This window comes from Tachypleus tridentatus, chromosome 5 (assembly GCF_004210375.1).
Source record: "Tachypleus tridentatus isolate NWPU-2018 chromosome 5, ASM421037v1, whole genome shotgun sequence".
In the NCBI taxonomy this organism is placed as follows: Eukaryota; Metazoa; Arthropoda; class Merostomata; order Xiphosura; family Limulidae; genus Tachypleus; species Tachypleus tridentatus.
Genome location: NC_134829.1, coordinates 31,634,350 through 31,654,620, shown reverse-complemented (window position 1 = coordinate 31,654,620; position 20,271 = coordinate 31,634,350). Strand labels below are relative to the sequence as shown.

The window sequence follows — 20,271 nt, the reverse complement described above, 5'->3', positions numbered from 1 at the left end:
GTGTATATCTTTTACTTCTACGAAAATACATTTTTGAAGAGTCACGTTAGCTCCTACGTTCTTACCATCTGTTATGTTGATGACTTAGCTTCAGAATCTATACTTTAGTTACTTTAAGATCTATCCCACATAACTGTCATTAGAATAAAGTAAAAATACTAATTATAGTGCACATTATTTACCTATAGATATTGTTTTCTTTATATAAGGTAGAATGCAATTAGCAATTTTTAATAAATAAGATAATTTAATGTTAATATTCCTGGTTTACTTTTCCCAGATAGAGTGTTTCCTTATAGACTGTCGAAAGGAATAGTCATAGTCCGATTAAAATTTAAATGTAAAAGAATATTTTTTATAAATATAGTTCATTTTTAGCTGATAGCCACGTTTTGTGGTTATACAACCAGGAAAATTATTTATTTATTTCAAATGTTTTGTAACAAACATTTCAATCAATTTAATAATAAATCCTCCATGGATGTCATGGTAACGCCATTTTTAAAATGATCCTCATGAGAACACTAGAATTTCGAGGTCATTTAGATAATATAAATACTAGCTTAGAATATAATTCAACGGGTTTATTTGTAATTCTCAGTATACGAGGTCTGGATAGGTCAACTTTAAACAGATAAGTTTGTCTCAGTTATTCCGTTTTACACTTGAATAATATAGTCAAAGGTAGATAAGTGTTCAATCATTACTAAACTGCCTAGGTAAAAGCTGTATAATTCTTGTTATCCTGCAGTAATAATTTACGTGTGAAGGTTTCATGTTTTATAAGGTAGAAGTTAAAGGTAATTTTACTAAAGAACACGCTATGACCTTAAGCCTAACATCTACAACTATCCCCGAATATTGACTGGTAGTAAATTTGGGGACATTTGAAGTCATAGCACCCAAAATCCGCCTTTGTTTTTAATATATGATTTTAAATCATGTCTAATAGTCGGTGTTTTGTTGGTGTTTTGAAGTAATCACAAAGCTACACAATGAGCTATCTGCGCTCTGCCCACAACAAGCTTTTTAAAATAATATAAATTTATACAAAAGTAAATAAACAGTGCAATGCTCTCGTGTCTTTCCTCTTGTTTCTTTCTTTCCGATATCCCCCATTATACGTTCTTCACCTACTACATAGCGAATCATCTTATACGACCGTGATTAAAACTGACAGTGGTATCTGTTAACCTTTTGTCTCGGTTCAACTTAAGTCTTGCATTCCTCTTAAGTAAAGTTTCTATCAGACATACCGCTGTGCCACCGGGTATATCCTCACTTTTTTTTTAACTCCATGTTACTGGCGCTAGAGTCAATTTATTTGATATGATAAATTTTATATAAATTTGTTTTCGCAAAAGTTTTAACTCTGAATTTTACGTGAGAGTTAGTTTGAGAATATTTTGAAATTTATTTATAAGAATATTGTTTTGCTTTGATTTTTTTATTCATTGTTAAAAAGTGATAAATTTTCGTGCATAGACTGTTAACATAAATAAGACAGTTTAGTTTATACGTATTTATTTATTTTTAATTTCCTACTATGTTTGTTTGTTTGTAGTTAGGTACAAAACTATACAATGGGATATCTGTACTATGCCTACCACTGGTATCGAAACGTGGTTTCTAGTGTTGTAAGTCTGCAGACATGACACTGTGATAGTGTAGAGCTTTCCGTAATTTATCTGTTCGTAATAACAATAATAATAACATAATTATAAAAAATAGGTAAAAATAAGTGGTCAGTTAACTATAAATAATGTATTGTTGAATATTAAAGATTTTAATTAAGTTAGATGAATAATTAAAGATAACGACATAAAACTCAAAATATAAATTTAATATTTAACTAACAGAAAAAAAATCAAACGTTGTTGATAGCAAGTGTTAACGGTGTTAAAAGTGGCAATCCAAGTAAGTTTATTTGTGTCCCCTTATCAGCTTTAGACAACCATGTTTGATAGAAGGTTCAGATTGGTTAAAGTTCTGAGCAACACGAAAAGCTTTTTTTAGTGTTAGCAAGTATTTATTGTTTGGGTTTGTTTAATATATTTATGGTTGCACTTCTTACACTGTGTAATATATAAGATTTTCATATAGTGGTGAACTTTACAAGTGATTTGATCTATGTTTTGTAAGTTATATGAAAGGTTAGAGTGTATTTAGTATATTGTTTTCTTTTATTTGCAGTTAAAATGGTTAAATTTGAATTACAGAACCAATATTATTGCCATCTATTAAATAATTAAGATAAGTATTTAATTTCTAATTTATCATTTTGTATTTTCATAAACATTAATTTTGACTGCGTTATTTGTAATGTTCTGCTATTTCATTTCCCGCGTAAACAATATGCCGCAGCAGATGAGCACAGACGATTTCTTTAAACTGTCAGAGTTGGTTAATGGGTTTTGACACAATACGAAAAGTGAATTTTTGTGCTATTATTCAGAATTGTTCCTAAACTGATATAATTTTAAACACAATCAACATAAATGTGAGCCAACAATTGAAATAAAACTAAATACAAATAGGATATCTCATTCAAACAGAAGCGAATAAATGTTATAGACGTTTCTCTTGATGATAATCAAGTAGTCTAAATACTATTTAGTTTCATTTCTAGACATGTAAAAACACTTTTGTATTATTTATTTATTTTCTAAATCTAGGTGGCTACTTCTACTTCGAATACAGTGGAAATATGATAAAATAAATTTATGACATTCAAAAATCATAAAAGTTTTCTGATCCGTAACGAAACTGAATGAAGTAGTCCTGTTTCATTTCAAAATGATAATTAAAATTACAAAGTTGGATTGTAATGGCTTGTTATTCTAAATACACTCGAAGTTAAAAAACACAACCCTACACGTTTGTGTAAACACTCTAGTTACAGCTGAAGAAAACTTGTTTGGTTAAAAACAATAAGCAATTTGTATGCAATTCTTGTATAATAAGATCCATAGTCATTCAAACGAATCGTGGTGGCGTTCTTTGCTGTGGAAGTAGTCTTGCGTCAACTGTTCGAAAGCCTGTAATAAAGTAAGCACTTAATACAACAAGACACACTTGAAATTATATTATACGACCTTTAGCCTCGTTTCTATATCATTGTTTAATTATTTTCACCCTTGATACACATGAAAATACATAAATAGGGTCCCACTTCAACGTCTAAAGGATACTGTTCCACGCTGATTGGTTGTCCCAGTGTTGGGGGAAGGAGAAGAGGGTGTTGATGTAACCAGAGATGACAAGGTTATAGTTCTAAAAGTTATCACGTTAGGGTTATCACGCTAGATTGCCATTGGAGGCGGCCATGATGAATGGATACGTCACAAATTATAACGTATTTTCAGACCGTTATGATGGGCGACTTTGATTCGTACAATATACATCTCAGCAAGAATATATTTAACTAATTAAATCGCCATAAAAAAGGATGTTTAACACTAATTCATTTATAATCAGTTAATCAAATAATTTATAATTAATCGTCCTATGTAAGGTGATTATCACTAATTAATTAACTAATTTATAATTAGTTAAACAAAACACTTCTATTCAAAACGTCCTTAAAAGGACACTGATTAATTAGATAATCCTGAAAAGGCCAGTAAACACTAATTCAGTAGTTAATTAATAATTAAATCATCTTACCTTAAATTAGACAACATGTTTCTAGTTCGTGATAAAATAATTTATACATGTTGCAGTCCTTTATAAGTAAGTTGTCCCTCTGGTAACGGTTTTTGAATTATGTTACCATGGCCGCCTGTCATTGCAACCTAACAACGTGTCCACAATGACACACTCTCTGGCGGCAAAACCATAAACTATGATCTCGTCATCTTTTATGACATGACCTCCTCTCCTCTCTCCAAAGGCAGCCAATCAGTGTGAAACGGCGTTCTTTAGATGATGGTGTGGGTGGGGCTCTTGCTATTTGCATAAAATTTAAGGATTTACTTCTTTACTATGGCCTAGCGCGTTAAGGCGCGCGCTTCGTAATCTGAGGGTCGCGGGTTCGCGCCCGAGTCGCGCCAAACATGCTCGCCCTCCCAGCTGTGGGGGCGTTATAATGTGACGGTCAATCCCACTATTCGTTGGTAAAAGAGTAGCCCAAGAGTTGGCGGTGGGTGGTGATGACTAGCTGCCTTCCCTCTAGTCTTACACTGCTAAATTAGGGACGGCTAGCACAGATAGCCCTCGAGTAGCTTTGTGCGAAATTACAAAACAAACAAACAAACTTTTTTACTTTGGGCCCGGCATGGCCTAGCGCGTTAAGGCGTGCGCTTCATAATCTGAGGGTCGCGCCAAATATGCTCGCCCTCCCAGCTGTGGGGGCGTTATAATGTGACGGTCAATCCCACTATTCGTTGGTAAAAGAGTAGCCCAAGAGTTGGCGGTGGGTGGTGATGACTAGCTGCCTTCCCTCTAGTCTTACACTGCTAAATTAGGGACGGCTAGCACAGATAGCCCTCGAGTAGCTTTGTACGAAATTCCAAAACAAACAAACTTCTTTACTTTAGCTTGTTGAAATATCAGGCTTAGGCAAGAGAAAGTTACGTACTCTTATGTAACTATAGCAAAATTAAACCAAAGCGTAAATCCCAAATAAGCAATTCTAGTGCATGCAATTAAAAACAAAAGCACAAAAATTACACATAAAGGGATAAATCATCCCTCAGAATTATGCGTTTTCATATGGAAGTGAAGTTAAATTAGAACGTCAGTTAAATTCTCATATTTTAGTATTATAAGCCTTCTCTTGTAGAACACTCTTTTTTATTTGTTGATATGCACAAAGCTACAAAAAGGGTTATCTGTGCTCAGCCCACAACGGATATTGAAACTCAAGTTTTGGCAGTAAAAGTTCACAAACATACCACTAACCAGAAAAACGTTATTTTATAACTTATTATTAAATCTCGTCATAATTTTAGCAACACAAATTATAGCAAACACAAATTTTGATCACTATCTCTTAAGGAAGTTGATTTAAAAAAACAAACATACTTTAATTTCTGCCAAGACTTCAGGCTTGATTACTGTTCTTACTTTGGTATTTTCAATATTCCTATGGTCGCAGGTGTTGTAATACTCATCACGTATCTGACCTATGTCTCTTTCAGTTGATTCTGGATCCTCGACCAACTTTTCTGCTGAATTTGATGCAACACTACAACGACCTCTGGAGACAATATTTTCGTTTGAAGTTGATCTCCGTATGAAATGTGCGTCGTCTTCTTTGGTTGCTTCTATGGGGCGTTCTGCAGATTTGTTTCTTCTGTGTAACATGATTCTTTCTCGGATTTGAGCTTCCACGAAATTACCGAGAGTGCACAATGGATGTTTTCTCAACTTTATCGTGTGTGGACTTAAACTTAACTCTCTTTCTTTTGGATCAGTCATGAAGCCACAAATGTTTTCTGTGGAAGAGGTTTCGACAACCTGAGATGCTGGAAAGAATAGTTTTATGAAGTGATATAAAAACTACAATAAAAATGACAAAAATATGTGAATAATAAATTGAACATACGATTCATCATAAGAATAAATTTTACAAAGTCAGTTTTTGAAGATCCATTGTCAATTAGGTCCGACATGGTTAGGTGGTTAAATCGCTCGACACGTAATCCGAGGGTCGCGGGTTCGAATCCTCGTAATATCAAACATGCTCTCCCCTTTCAGTCGAAGGAGCGTTATAATGTTACGGTCGTTGTTAAAAGAGTAGCCCAAGAGTTGGAGGTGGGTGGTGATGACTAGCTGCCTTCCCTCTAGTCTTACACTGCTAAATTAGGGACGGCTAGCACAGATAGCCCTCCTATAGCTTTGGGCGAAATTTAAAAAATAAACAAACAATTTTCAACCGTAGCCCCTTTTTGACTTCATCTTTTGAAATTGAAACCGGACTTAAACACTGGAATAATATAGTGTAGTTTATTTTTAGGAGTGCTCTGTAAACATGATGAGGTGGGTGGGCTATAAGAAAGAACACAAAATTTTTATGTGTAGAAAGTGTCTTGGTGAAACACTGGTAAGTCTACAAATCTACAATGCGAAAATCAAGGGTTAAATTCTCCTCGGTGGACACAGCACGTAGCTCGATGTGGTTTTGCTATAAAATACACACACAGACACAAACACACGTATGTATATATATATATTTATATAAGTTTTGACATTTTAAATATCGTTATGAAAATATGTTTTATAAGTACTGTCAATTTCATCTCTTTTCAAGTTTATTATTGTAATAATCATTGTTTGTTTTTGGATTTCACACAAAGCTACATGAGAACTATCTGCGCTAGCCGTCCCTAATTTAGCAGTGTAAGACTAGAGGGAAGGCAGCTAGTCCTCATCACCCACCGCCAACTCTTCGGCTACTGTATTACCAACGAATAGTGGGATTGATCGTCACATTATAATGCTCCCATAGCTGTAAGGGCAAGCATGTTTGGTGCAACAAGGATTCGAACCCGAGACCCTCAGATTACGTGTCGAGCTTTTTAACCACCTGGCCATGCCGGGCCCTACTACAATAAGCTCTAAGAAATTGGTGAATAGAATCAAGACGTTGAAACTGATAAAATCCACATTGTTATATTCATCGTATTACAGTCATTTGAAGAAGAACTCTTATTATTTTCGTTATGAATAAAAAATTGACAATTATGCTGTCTTGAATTCCCATGGCGATTATTTCTATTTGCTTATAAGCTTCGTTGTTTAATACGAAGAGAAATTCTTTAACAAACGCAAGTTTCATGAGAACGTTAAAATATTTGCGTTTTTATCTCAAAATATAAAAAAACTGAAACAGTTTATTCAAAATTTAGTTCGCACAACGTGAATAGATTTGTTTTTGAAACATATACAAAAAGAATGTTATTTATCAAAATTACAAAAGAGAAAATTTGAAAAACTTTATTAATGAGATTATAGCCTCGCAAATCTAGAAAAGTGGAGATTACTTCCATATACTCACAGAACATGGACGATTCTGGTTTAGCACTATCATCTTTCAAGTTTCGTAGCTTAGGAAAAGAAATCAACTTAGTAGCTTTGGTTTTGAGAGAAACATCCCTACAGTCATCTATAGATTTTGATATTCGAATTTTAGGTAATTTGTCCTGAGAGGTTTCAGATGGACTCTTCCTGAAGGGACTATTTTTACTATTACGCTTCTTAACATGAGTGTTGCTACCAATGTTCAGCTCTCTAAAAGTCTCCCCTAATTCATGTTCCGCCTTACTCAAATCACTGTCGATTTCTTCCAATGTTCGGTTTAGCTGGACTAGTTGATCCTGGAAGTGTTTCTGTGTACTATTGTGGATGCTTTTCGATTCCCATTTTTTGTGGTCTTGAATTTTATTTTGAAGCGTGTCCATCTAGTAGTGTAAAAGAAAATTAAATATTATTATAGCTGGAAGGCACATGCTAATACCTAGAGTATATATATATAGAATAAACGAAAAATTCAAAGAAAATTGAAATAACGTTTCGTATTGTGGGATATAAAATAAAACTAGAAATGTCAACTTTCCTTCGAGAACAATTTTTTTAACTTGCAATATAAAATTACAGATGGCGTAAATAGTTAAATAATTCTAAATTGAAAATAAAATCAATAAATATTCTCTACTGTGTTGCAAAGTAAATAATTCAGACTATTTTGAGTCTATAGAAGAACGCGGTTGAAAATAGAATCATCTTATCCTTTTTTTATTGGTTAAGGTACTAAATAAAAGATATCCTCTGGATATCTTTGTTATTGCTAGAAACTATAATTTTAATTTGATAGAATAGAGAGAAGGTATCGTGCCACTTCTTGGACTTTTGTTATCTGATCAAATAATACTATTTTACTGTCACTCTTTGTAACCTACTCGTGGCCCCAGAATGCAAAGCGTGTATTTTTGGCAGTAAGACGTAAATTATGAAATTACAGCCTGAAATGCTAATCACCAGACTTGTGGATGTAACGTCTGGGGCCCCGGCATGGCCAGGTGGTTAGGGTATAAGACTCGTAATCCGAGGTTTGTGGGTTCGAATCTCCGTCACACCAAACATGATCGCCCTTTCAGTCGTGGGGTTGTTATAATGTAACAGTCAGTTATATTATTCGTTGGTAATAGAGTTGCCCAACAGTTGGCGGTGGGCGGTGATTAATAACTGCCTTCCCTCTAGTCTTACACTGCTGAATTAGGGACGGCTAGCGCAGATAGTCCTCGTGTAGCTTTATGCGAAATTCAAAAAACAAAAACAATAACACTAACAATATACAAGCATACGACTAACCAATTGAAAACAATAAACCTTTGAGGTCTGAGTGTAAATACTGAAATTCCTTCTATGTACAAAAGAGAAGGGAATTGAAATAAACACATTTGTATTTGTTATGAATAGGGTTATATGTATATTTTATTAATATGGCTTCTTTTATATTCATATGTTAACGTTGTCTTTTCTGTTGAGGATTATTACCCCAGAAGAATCAAAGGAATGATTTTTCCAAGATACGAGTTAAAAAACATGAGATGAAGTTTTAAATATTTCCACAAATAACTCGAAATTTGTCATTTTGTCTCATTGTTAGTTACTGTATCTGCGCCATCCGTCCCTAATTTAGCAGTGTAAGACTAGAGGAAGGCAGCTAGTCATCACCACCCACCGCCAACTCTTGGGCTACTCTTTTACCAACGAATAGTGAGATTGATCGTCACATTATAAAGCCCCCACGGCTGAAAGGGCGAAAATGTTTGGCGCGACCAGGATTCGAACCCGCGACCCTTAGATTACGAATTGAACTCCTTAACCCACCTGGCCATGCTGTGCCTTCGTTTTGATAAATCTTAGTTTTAATTTTCGTAATGCATTGTAGCTAGTGTATTTGGATAAGTTTCTGATTTGACGTTTTAAAATTTAGATTTCGAAATTCTCTAATGACTGGAACACACACATGTGTACTTTGTTATTTATTTTTTGTTGTCTGTTGTCAGGGTAATAAAACTCGGGGGGAGGTAGCTCTGAAAATACTGCGAATGTGCTATTGTTTGAAGTTGGTAGCTGTCCAGTTGATTTACTCACTCAAGAGGGTATTTCTGAGAAGGGATAAAGAAAAGTAGGTTTGAAACCACGCTTCTCCAATTAGCTCACTTTGAAATGGTGCCCCGGGTAGTACAACGGTATGTCTCCGGACTTACAACGCTAAAATCAGGGTTTGATTCCCCTCGGTGGGCTGAGCAGATAGCCTTATATGGCTTTGCTATAAGAAACACACACACTTTGAAAGGGATTTATATTGGTAGTTTCCGTGTGGTTTAACATTTTGCTATGGTCTCAAAGGATTGAGTTTATCTGCCAAACAGTTGTATACATCAAAAAAAAGTAGGTAGAATTGTTTGTAGCAGTTTTTTTATGCTGGTGCTCAGTTTGAAAGTACGTAAGGAATAGATTTTTACAGTGCAGGAACACATATCTTCTTGTTGTAGTAAGTTGAGTTATGATACACTTGTGTGGACGTTTCTCCATAATTAATGTCTCGCCGGTTTTTATATCAACAAATCTTTAACATTTCTGGTCATCTTTTTATTTGTTATAAGGAATGACTTTAAATGTTTAATTTTCAGTCAAGATTTGTTTTTGTCTAAGTGCTGATCTATATATTAAGCTACCTTCTATGGCCATTAAAAACATTAAATTCAATTGTTTTTACATTACAAATGGTTAAGGTTACCACTGAGCCACAGAAGGTCTCCGCTGCAAATCTCTAATCATTACATTAACTTTTATAATATATTTACCACTAAACTTTACCTTTAGTTGTGTTGAAATCTTTCGCTGTCGTAAATGAGTGGCCTTTTGTAGAGTGTCTTTATGGGAGCAATGCATCGTTTTGTCTAAACTCTGGGTCTTCTGTGCGAGGGAAAAAAATATGTAAAATAATATATATCTAAAGTGAAACCTTTATGGAACACAAATTATGACATTTTTATAACAATTTAAATCTGTTAGCTGTATTTTTAACACAAAATAATATTTCAAAAATTTAAGGTAAAAAATATCGAACTTTGATTCGAAAATCAAACGATAAAAGGAAGAGAAATAGAGCATTTTTTTCAGTGTGTCTAAATTCAGCGTAGTAAGTTTAAAAAACTCGTGTTAACTTAATATAAAGTCATTTCCCTTTTACCTGTAAAAACGACTTATATAGTAACATATAATACATTATGGATGCTCTGGGGGTACTTTCGACTCCCATAAAACATTCTACTTATTTTTTTCCAATCTTCTAATACTCTCGTACACATAGACTAAACAGAGATGAGATTTCCTTTACTACTTTCCCCTGGTCCCTAATACATAGCAGACAGTGGTGTTGGTATTAAAGTCCTAATACATAGCAGACAGTAGTGTTGGTATTAAAGTCCTAATACACAGCAGACGGTGGTGTTGGTATTAAAGTCCTAATACACAGCAGACAGTGGTGTTGGTATTAAAGTCCTAATACATAGCAGACAGTGGTGTTGGTATTAAATTCCTAATACATAGCAGACAGTGCTGTTGGTATTAAAGTCCTAATATATAGCAGACAGTGGTGTTGGTATTAAAGTCCTAATACATAGCAGACAGTGGTGTTGGTATTAAAGTCCTAATACATAGCAGACGGTGGTGTTGGTATTAAAGTCCTAATACATAGCAGACAGTGGTGTTGGTATTAAATTCCTAATACATAGCAGACAGTGGTGTTGGTATTAAAGTCCTAATACACAGCAGACGGTGGTGTTGGTATTAAAGTCCTAATACACAGCAGACAGTGGTGTTGGTATTAAATTCCTAATACATAGCAGACAGTGGTGTTGGTATTAAAGTCCTAATACACAGCAGACAGTGGTGTTGGTATTAAATTCCTAATACATAGCAGACAGTGGTGTTGGTATTAAAGTCCTAATACACAGCAGACGGTGGTGTTGGTATTAAAGTCCTAATATATAATAGACAGTGGTGTTGGTATTAAAGTCCTAATACATAGCAGACAGTGGTGTTGGTATTAAATTCCTAATACATAGCAGACAGTGCTGTTGGTATTAAAGTCCTAATATATAATAGACAGTGGTGTTGGTATTAAAGTCCTAATACATAGCAGACAGTGGTGTTGGTATTAAAGTCCTAATATATAGCAGACAGTGGTGTTGGTATTAAAGTCCTAATATATAGCAGACAGTGGTGTTGGTATTAAAGTAAGAGAAATAAAACCATACTTACAGATAGACAATGGTGTTTTCGATCTATAAGATCTTTCTTCTGCTTCAACAGCTCTTGTAAAAGTTCTAATCTCTGGTTTATCGCATTTTCTGCGAACTGTGGACCATTCTTATGTCTACGAACTAAAACAACTTAATCTCGTCAACGAGATGATATATAAAACCAAATTATAATTATGACATTTTTAATTCAATTCAGTAGTTTTTTTATGGTTCTAGTACAATATTTTTAGTCAGTAATTAATCAAATTTATCAAAATAAAAACACATTTCAGCTTTACGTGTTTGGCACCGGCTCGTGGTAGGTTTTTTTTCTGTTGTTATTGTCGATACTTATATATGAGTATTTTTAAAACTCGGGACCTCGAGATATGTTTGAAATTTCGTAAAAATACGTTTTTTTAATATAATTTATAGAATAAAAAATATTTGCCGCAATCTTAAATTTGTATTTATTAAAACATTTCATTTTGAAATACAGGTTTTAATGTACATGGAATATATTTTTAAAGCAAAAACATTATTAGGTTTGGTGATCCATTAACCAAACCTTAAATCAAGTCTTCGAACCACTACTATACATCATCAAGACTGTAGAATGACACAGTTTAAACACAGACGTACCTTACAAACAATAATAATATATAATATAAAATTATTGATATTTAAGAAAGGAGCAAATTTTTTGAAAACCATATAAAACATTTCTCTACTCACATGACATTAAATCTATCACAAGAACATAAAATTACGTCATAATTTGTTTGTCATTGCATAGTAAGCCGTATGAGCAGAACATATTTAGTCCAAAACGCATCACCAGTGGTAGAGATGCCAACTATTACGATTTTGGTGTATACATTACGACTATACGCTCATACAAACAAATATTGCGACTTGTTGCGACTCCCAATTTATTATATATTATATAGGTCTATACAATAAAGTGATAAATTGTTCCCCCAGGGCTGAAAGGGGTGAAAAGAAAATTTCTTGTGAGATACAAATAATTTTGATAATAAATAAAAGACATAATCCAAATGGCTACTTGCGATAATCATGTTTGTGCTTGAAATAATAAAAAAATATTTGTATCTTCGACGTCTACCAATAGTTTGAGTGCGGTGCTTCTCCATACTGGGTACATGGGGATATCCATAGTTACGTCATCAGTGCTTCTTAGCCAATCAGCGCTCGCTTAGATGGGTATTTCTCGTTTTCTAAGCGGCATAGAAACACCAATGCGATTGTTCACGAAATGGAAAAAAAGAGGCCTCGTTCACCATATTGTCTTGTTTCTGGCAAATCTAAAAGGACTAAAATTGTGAATCAAAATTTAGGAAAGAGTATAGTGCAAAATATCCGGTCATTGCATCAGAAGTCAGTGACAGTCATGCGTTTTGTACAATTTGTCACATCGATTTTTCTGTGGCGCATGGCGAGATAAACGATTGTTCCAGACATACAAAATCGACATCTCACCAACAAAAGGCTGAGGCGAAGACAAAAACAATGAAGATAAGGATATTTATGAGTAAGAATTCAGAATATGAAAAAGAATTTCAAAATAATTTTTTAAAAATTTATTTATTAAATACACAAAACACAGTCATAAATGAGCAATCTATAGCAGTAATACATAATAATAGTTATAATAATAATATAATAATAAACAGCATAGAGACATTGATCAGGCCTAGTAGCCGCAAATGATAAAAGGCTCTGTCTACAATCATTACGCTCAGTCATTTGAAATAGTTGGCATCTCTGCAGTGAATACAAATACAAGAAATTTTACTGCGATTCCATAACGAACGAACAAAGAATGTCAACACTGTTATGGCGTAATAAAAACTTGTAGCTAAGCCAAGTGAAAGTAGAATTGTTTAAATATTAGCTAGCTTTATACAAGAAAATGGGCGTGCTGTGCATAGATAAATGATATTCTTTTGTGAATTTTTAAATAATTTCGAAGGGTTTGGTTATTAGATAGTTACGTAACCTGCGATAACATATTTTAAAATCGATTTTAGTGAAAGTTAACAGAATCTTGAAACACGCTGGCAACAGGTATTCTGGCGAAGAAAACGTATCTTGCTGTCAGCACTTAAGACGTTAGAAAAACACGAAACATGAACGGTTAATTAAAACATGTTTATAAACAGGAAACACTATTTATGAGCAAATGTTAACTTCAGAAACTATTTAAAACTTCCAAATTCTACATCTTTGCAGTTTAAAACGAGAGATGTGTTTTACTGTTGATAAGGCCTTTCCCATTTTAATCACTCGACCAAGTTATTTAAGTTATAACTTTCTTTCAAACAAATAAAATATATTAATTAACAATTAGAAAGAAGTAGAAACGACGGATAATAATACTTCTTATGATAGACACATAAAATGGTTAATCCAACATAAGCATTTGAATTTCTGTTCAAGTGATTTTGATTTTTAACTTTCGGATGATACAGTATGTTATTATCTGAACATGTCTTTCAGTTGTATATGTACATAGACACATACATAATCTAGTCCTATCAGTAATGTATTAATAAAAATAAACAGTACAACCTTCAAGATTTTTGATTTTTTACCAAAACCACTTTTTAATTATATACTTGCTGAGTGTGTGTGTGTTTTCTTATAGCATCTGGCTATCTGCTAAGTCCACCGAAGGGAATCCAACCCCTGATTTTAGCGTCGTAAGTCCATTAATAATAAAGAGAGTAAAAGCTCCTTTTAGGTCCGGCATGGCCAGGTTGGTTAAGGCGTTCGAATCCCGGTCGCACCAAACATGCTTGCCCTTTCAGCCGTAGGGGCGTTGTAATGTGAGGGTCAATCCCACTATTCGTTGGTAAAAGAATAGATCAAGAGTTGGCGGTGGGTGGTGATGACTAGCTGCCTTCCCTCTAGTCTTACACTGCTAAATTAGGAATGACTAGCGCAGATAGCCCTCGTATATCTTTGGGTGAAATTAAAAACCAAAAAAAAAGCACCTTATTTTCTATTGATGATTACCAAATTTTCGTTTCTATACTGAAGATTATCTTGAGTGGATATTTTGTTTTATTTGTTCATCGTTGTTACCAAATCTTACGTTCTCTTCTTTTTTTTTTTTAAGGGCCCGGCATGGCCAAGCGTGTTAAGGCGTAATCCGAGGGTCGCGGGTTCGAATCCCCATCACACCAAACATGCTCGCCCTTTCAGCCGTGGGGGCGTTATAATGTTACAGTCAATCCCACTATTCGTTGGTAAAAGAGTAGCCCAAGAGTTGGCGGTGGGTGGTGATGACTAGCTGCCTTACACTGCTAAATTAGGGACGGCTAGCGCAGATAGCCTTCGAGTTGTTTTGCGCGAAATTCAAAAAACCAAACCTTTTTTTTACCATATTTCGATTATTCTGGATATCCATGAAATTTTCGTAGTTTAAATTGTTGCCTATTCATCAAGTTTAAAACTTTATAGGGTAAACTTAAAACTTCTCTTTAATGTTATGAACTGATTGAGCAAAACATTATTTCTCATGATGGTTGACGGCCTGAAACGGCCAGGTGATTAGGGGCGCTCGACTCGTTATTCGGGTGTTGCGAGTTCGATTCGTCGTCACACTAAACATGCTCGCCCTTTCAGCCGTGGGGGCGCTAAAATGTTACAGTTAATCCCACTATTTTTTGGTAAAAGAGTCGTTCAAGAGTTGTCGGTGACTAGTTGCCTTCCCTCTAATCTTACACTGTTAAATTAGGAACGGCTAGCGCAGATAGCCCCCGTGTAGCTTTGCGCGAAATTCCAAAACAAACAAACAAAGATTATAGTTAACAATTCTTTCTTTAGTACTGGTTAACATTCCAACAAGAATTTCACTCTTTACTAAAGTTTCACTGACGAACGAGTAATTTAATCTTTGAATTCGCAAAATGCCTCGTCGGCAGCGGCATGCAGCACACTTCATGACTGATCCAAATGCTGTTTTGTTATTAATACTGGAAATCGGTATACGGCTAAAAACGTAAGTCAGTCTTATTGTGCTATAATGTCATATAAACCAGTTTATAGGCGGTATATATCTTTACAATGAAAAATAATAATTATTTTTCGCTAATTATTAGTAGAAGAAATAAACCTTTAGTCATTTCCTTAATGGTGATGACGTCATTGTTCTATACGTACTTAAATCTTTCTTATTAATACTCCAATGAGTGAAACTAATTTTTCCTAGTGAATGATTAATTCATAAAAAAATAAGCGGACATTTTTCGTTGTTTCTCGCAGTTAATACATGATTACTTTTTTTTTTTTGTTATTATTAGGGAAACATTTTTCTTTTCATCATCGGTAGTTTGATTTATTTTGAATTTCGCACAAAGCTACACCAAGGCTATCTGCACTAGCCGTCCCTAATTTTGCAGTGTAAGACAAGAGGAAAGACAGATAGTCATCACCACCAAGCATCAACATTTGGGCTACTATTTTACGAACGAATAGTGGGATTGACCGTCAAATTATAACGCCCCCAGGGCTGAAATGGCGAGCATGTTTGGTGTGACGGGGATTCGAACCTACGACTCTCAGATTACGAGTTCAGTGTCTTAATCGCCGATCCTCATCGGTAGTTATTGTTTGGGTGAGATAAATAATCAATAAATATGAAGTTATATTCTTCAAGCATATTATTAAAAGGTTTTTGGTTAATATGAATATATTTTAGATTTTTTGTTCCTTCAGTTAGAAGTTATGTCATGGCATTATTTACGTAACAATGATGTAAAAACTGACATTGTACATAAGGTAGGATAGTGCACGTTACACTACTAAAGAAACGGATGCAAGAGTTTAATGCTACTATAAACAACATAGGATATAAAGACGTGCATTCCACTGTAGATGTCATGTTATCTAAAAACATATCTTCCATCTTAACAAACACGGTATCTTAAGGATTGCGCTCTTCTTTCTACGATATCGTATTGTATAAACATTTTCAGCAAAGACTTTCAGATTTTAATAATACTTCTTCGACTAAATAAAGTTATAAATATCATTACTTTTACAGGGTTGAAAATCTTGTATTACAAGGCATATTTTACTTTAGAATTTTACGCGCAGCTAGACAAAGGCTGTCATCTAAAAATTGTAGGATTTGTCATGTTACGTATTTATTATGCTACGTAAGTCATGTATTACTATTTCAAATCACCGGACATTTTAATTTTGATTAAGAAGTTAATTAAATGTTAGTTAGTTATCACCATTAGATTCCATCTAGGAACATAGGGCAGCAATAGCTTGCGGATTTTTCAACAAGTATTTAAGTGAACAGGTTGTTAGCCCATTGCACCGAGCCGTCCCTAATTTAGCAGTATAAGACTAGAGGAAAGGCAGCTAGACATCACCACCCACCGCCAACTCTTGAGCTACTCTTTTAACCAACGAATAGTGGGATTGACTGTCACATCATAACGCCCCCATGCCAAGCCCAATTAAAGGTTAATGTCTATTAAATATATGAAGGGCCTGGAGTGGCCAGGTAGTTAAGACACTTGACTCGTAATTTGAGGGTCGCGGGTTCAAATAATCGTCACACCAAACATGCTCGCCCTTTCAGTCTTGGGGGTGTTATTATGTAACGGTCAATCCCACTATTCGTTGGTAAAAGAGTAGCACGAAAGTTGGCGGTAGGTGGTGATGACTAGTTGCCTTCCCTCTAGTCTTACACTGCAAAATTAGGGACGGCTAGCGCAGATAGCCCTCGTGTAGCTTTGCGCGAAATTCAAAAACAAACAACACAATATAAAAACAATACAGCTTATAATAACTGTTGTTACTAATAGTTATTACAAACGATGGTTTGTATCAAGAGTATTACAAACTATACTAAGTCTTCTATTTAGTCTAGAACTGAATATCTTATCGACATGCACGTCGACAGTATCTAATGTCCTGGTTGAAATGTCCGAAGTTAATTCACTGAAGTTAAACGGTTTGCAATGTTCGAAATCTATAAACGTTCCTGGTCAAATTTTGTAGTTTTCGGATTAATAGGCGTTAATCACAATTATAGCTTCGGAGGCCTACAGCATAACAACTGTAGTTGACTAATTATAATTTATTAATTATATTATTTATAATCTGCTGCTGCCTCTCGTCTAGCTACCTAAATAGGAATTACGCGAGTTTCTTGAAGTTTGAAAAACATTAGAAAACGCGCTAGTGTTTTCCTAAAGCATATATTGTGTTGATTTTTACATTTGAAAAAAATCTTCTGCAAATTTAGAGACCAGGCGGGACTTACGTAATATACAACATTATACGTCATATGCAAAAAACAAAACTATACTGATACAAATTCGGTGCTAAAATAAACGTATAACAGTAAACCTGTTACAGTTATGCAAATCGAATAAAGCATGATATACAAAATAATACTGCATTTTTTAATCTAACGAGTGAAATAATCTATTCACTTATTGTTACTTGAAAAATTGGCTTTTATGTTTACGGTTATACAGAGCAGCCCATAATTTAATTTTACAAATTCTCTAACGTTTAGTCATTATGAAAATGTCTTGATTATTCTTACTTTCTGTCGTCCGTTTCAGATCTCCGCACTCCAAGTTCAGGCCTTCCATACTTAAAGTATATGACTGGACACTGTCCTTTGGAATGTTCTTCCAATCTCTTTGGTCATCGGAACTTTCTGCAAAGAGACAGAGTGAATTATATCTCTCAATTAAATAGAAAGTATCTCAACATAAAGCTTTTACAGACATAACTTTGTAATGTTAGAGTAATGTTCAAATGTTCCAATATACGTGGAATAATTATGAAAATTTTCTATATATTTCAATTCATATATACGTGAATTATCTTTGATCATAAAGATATTATAAATAACAGTTGAACTATCAATGAGATCAGTGTTGTAATTTATGTCAGCTAAATATATATATTTAAATAATCTGTCAGTTTCTGAGTTAGCTCTTTAGAAGATCGAACTCTACCAGTGGTAAAAGTGGGTCAGGATCAGACCGATAATTACCTAAACTAAAGATACACAAATAATTCGGCCTTATCGTCCGAAAATCATTGGAACATTTCATTTGGAAACGTTGGGATTGTTTACAGTCTTAACTTGAAAATATATAAAACCAGCACTAGGACGAAACCAGCCTACGATACGCATATACACAAGTAATAGGAATACTAAATAAAGGTACGCTAACATATGTACAGTACCGCGTCAAATCAATTACACACCCATATCCACGTGTACAGAAATCCAAGTGTTCCTGTTTTTTTCACGAACATCTGTGAAACAGAAGCGGCAAAGAGTACGTATGATGAATCATTACAACATAGAGTTGTTGTTTTTTTTCAGAAATATTATTTTTCAGGTTTTCAGTTAATTTTGTTATATAACGTTTAACTGTAATTTAGCTACATTGAAAATCAATTAAAAAATCAAAAGGATAACCTATCAGAAAAATATAATATTGTGTGTGTTTTTCTTATAGCAAAGCCACATCGGGCTATCTGCTCAGCCCACCGAGGGGAATCGAACCCCTGATTTTAGCGTTGTAAATCCGGAGACATACCGGTGTACTAGCGGGGGGCAAATATAACATTTGCCTACAGATATGTGTTCTATGAAAGATATTGTTATAACATAGCAGACATGCAGTAAACAGCAACTAATTGTGAATAGATAGAATAACACGTGTTCTATTAACGCACCTTTTAAATGTCTTTGTAATATATATTTAAAAAGACTCTCGAAAACAGGAGTTAAAACATCTATTAAATGGCAAACTAATTATGACGATATTTTATATATATTTAACAGCAAACTTGTGATAAGAAAAGATATGTATTTAAAAATAATACCACTGATCCTGAAAGATAAACCAATAATTTAAAAATTGATCTATTTTCAGAGGAAAGGACGTTAATTCAAGGAGAAACTCCTGATAACAAAATGTAGGACCAATACTTAACGATGGATTTCTAGAGGATTGTCTTGTATTTTGTTCATGAAAATAAAAGTTAGGTGTGGCTTTCGAGAGGCAAAGGAATATAATATATGGGTTAATAGGCATTTCCATTATACAGCTCTAGGTTTTATATTTTAACAGTGATGTAAAGACGAATTCCTAGAAATATTTGATTTGATATGGATGAGAAACGTTAAACATTACTAATAAAATCGGATAAAGTTGAAAAACTCCTGAGAGCCAATCTTTTAATATTTTGCCTTAAATTATTTAAAAGCACATTATTTATATGTAGTTTTACTGATACTTCATGAGCTCACTGGAGTCTTCTTCTCCAGAAAGACTTTAATCCCAGCTAGTCTCGAGTCGGCCGGAAATTTTGTAATCTACAAACTTATACATCTGAGTAGCTGGCCCAGACAGTAAAAATATAGAACCAGCATATTCGGTTGTGAATGGAATGCCCTAATCACCAGGCCATGCCAGTACCTCTAGCTGAATGGTTTGTTAATTTTGCATAATTTGCCATCTGAAGTAACTCAAACACAGACAAAAAAAAGTCTTTCGCGTACATTTGCTGTTGTGTCAGTCAGTTAAAGAACCTTTCTCTCATCTGCTGCAGATCGAATCTGTCTGGTTAATAAATTCTAAAGATTCACAAAATCATCACAGTAGTAAGCTTGTATTACCCGAAAGATTTCTGAAAACAAGGTTTGAGGTACGAAGTTGTCTTCATGTATTGCATGAGGAGTTTCTGATGAGTGATAAATCACGAAATCCTGGTAAGGAGTATAAGGGGAAAGAAGTAATGAGAGACATCTGGTGATAACAAGATGTATATATCAGTTTGGTTTGTTTTAAATTTCGCGCAAAGCTACACGAGGGCTATCTGCGCTAGCCGTCTCTAATTTAGCAGTGTAAGACTAGAGGGAAAGCAGCTAGTCATCATCACCCACCGCCAACTCTTGGGCTACTCTTTTACCAACGAATAGTGGAATTGA

General features: G+C 34.4%; 1 protein-coding gene across 2 annotated transcripts; it reads right to left on the bottom strand.

The window, feature by feature from the left end:
- Positions 1–370: 370 nt before the first annotated feature.
- Positions 371–18,468, bottom strand: LOC143250848 (uncharacterized). Of its 2 annotated transcripts, none has more exons than XM_076501939.1 (7): positions 18,319–18,468; positions 17,860–17,976; positions 11,281–11,402; positions 9,832–9,930; positions 7,001–7,403; positions 5,026–5,468; positions 371–3,038 (listed from the first exon to the last, which is right to left on the bottom strand). In XM_076501939.1, exons 1-7 carry the CDS (start codon positions 18,377–18,379, stop codon positions 2,973–2,975), a joined length of 1,311 nt encoding a protein of 436 aa, XP_076358054.1. In that variant the 5' UTR covers positions 18,380–18,468; the 3' UTR covers positions 371–2,972. The 2 variants fall into 2 exon arrangements, with proteins under 2 accessions (XP_076358054.1, XP_076358055.1); XM_076501940.1 differs by having other exon boundaries at positions 2,640–3,038; positions 5,068–5,468.
- Positions 18,469–20,271: the final 1,803 nt, after the last annotated feature.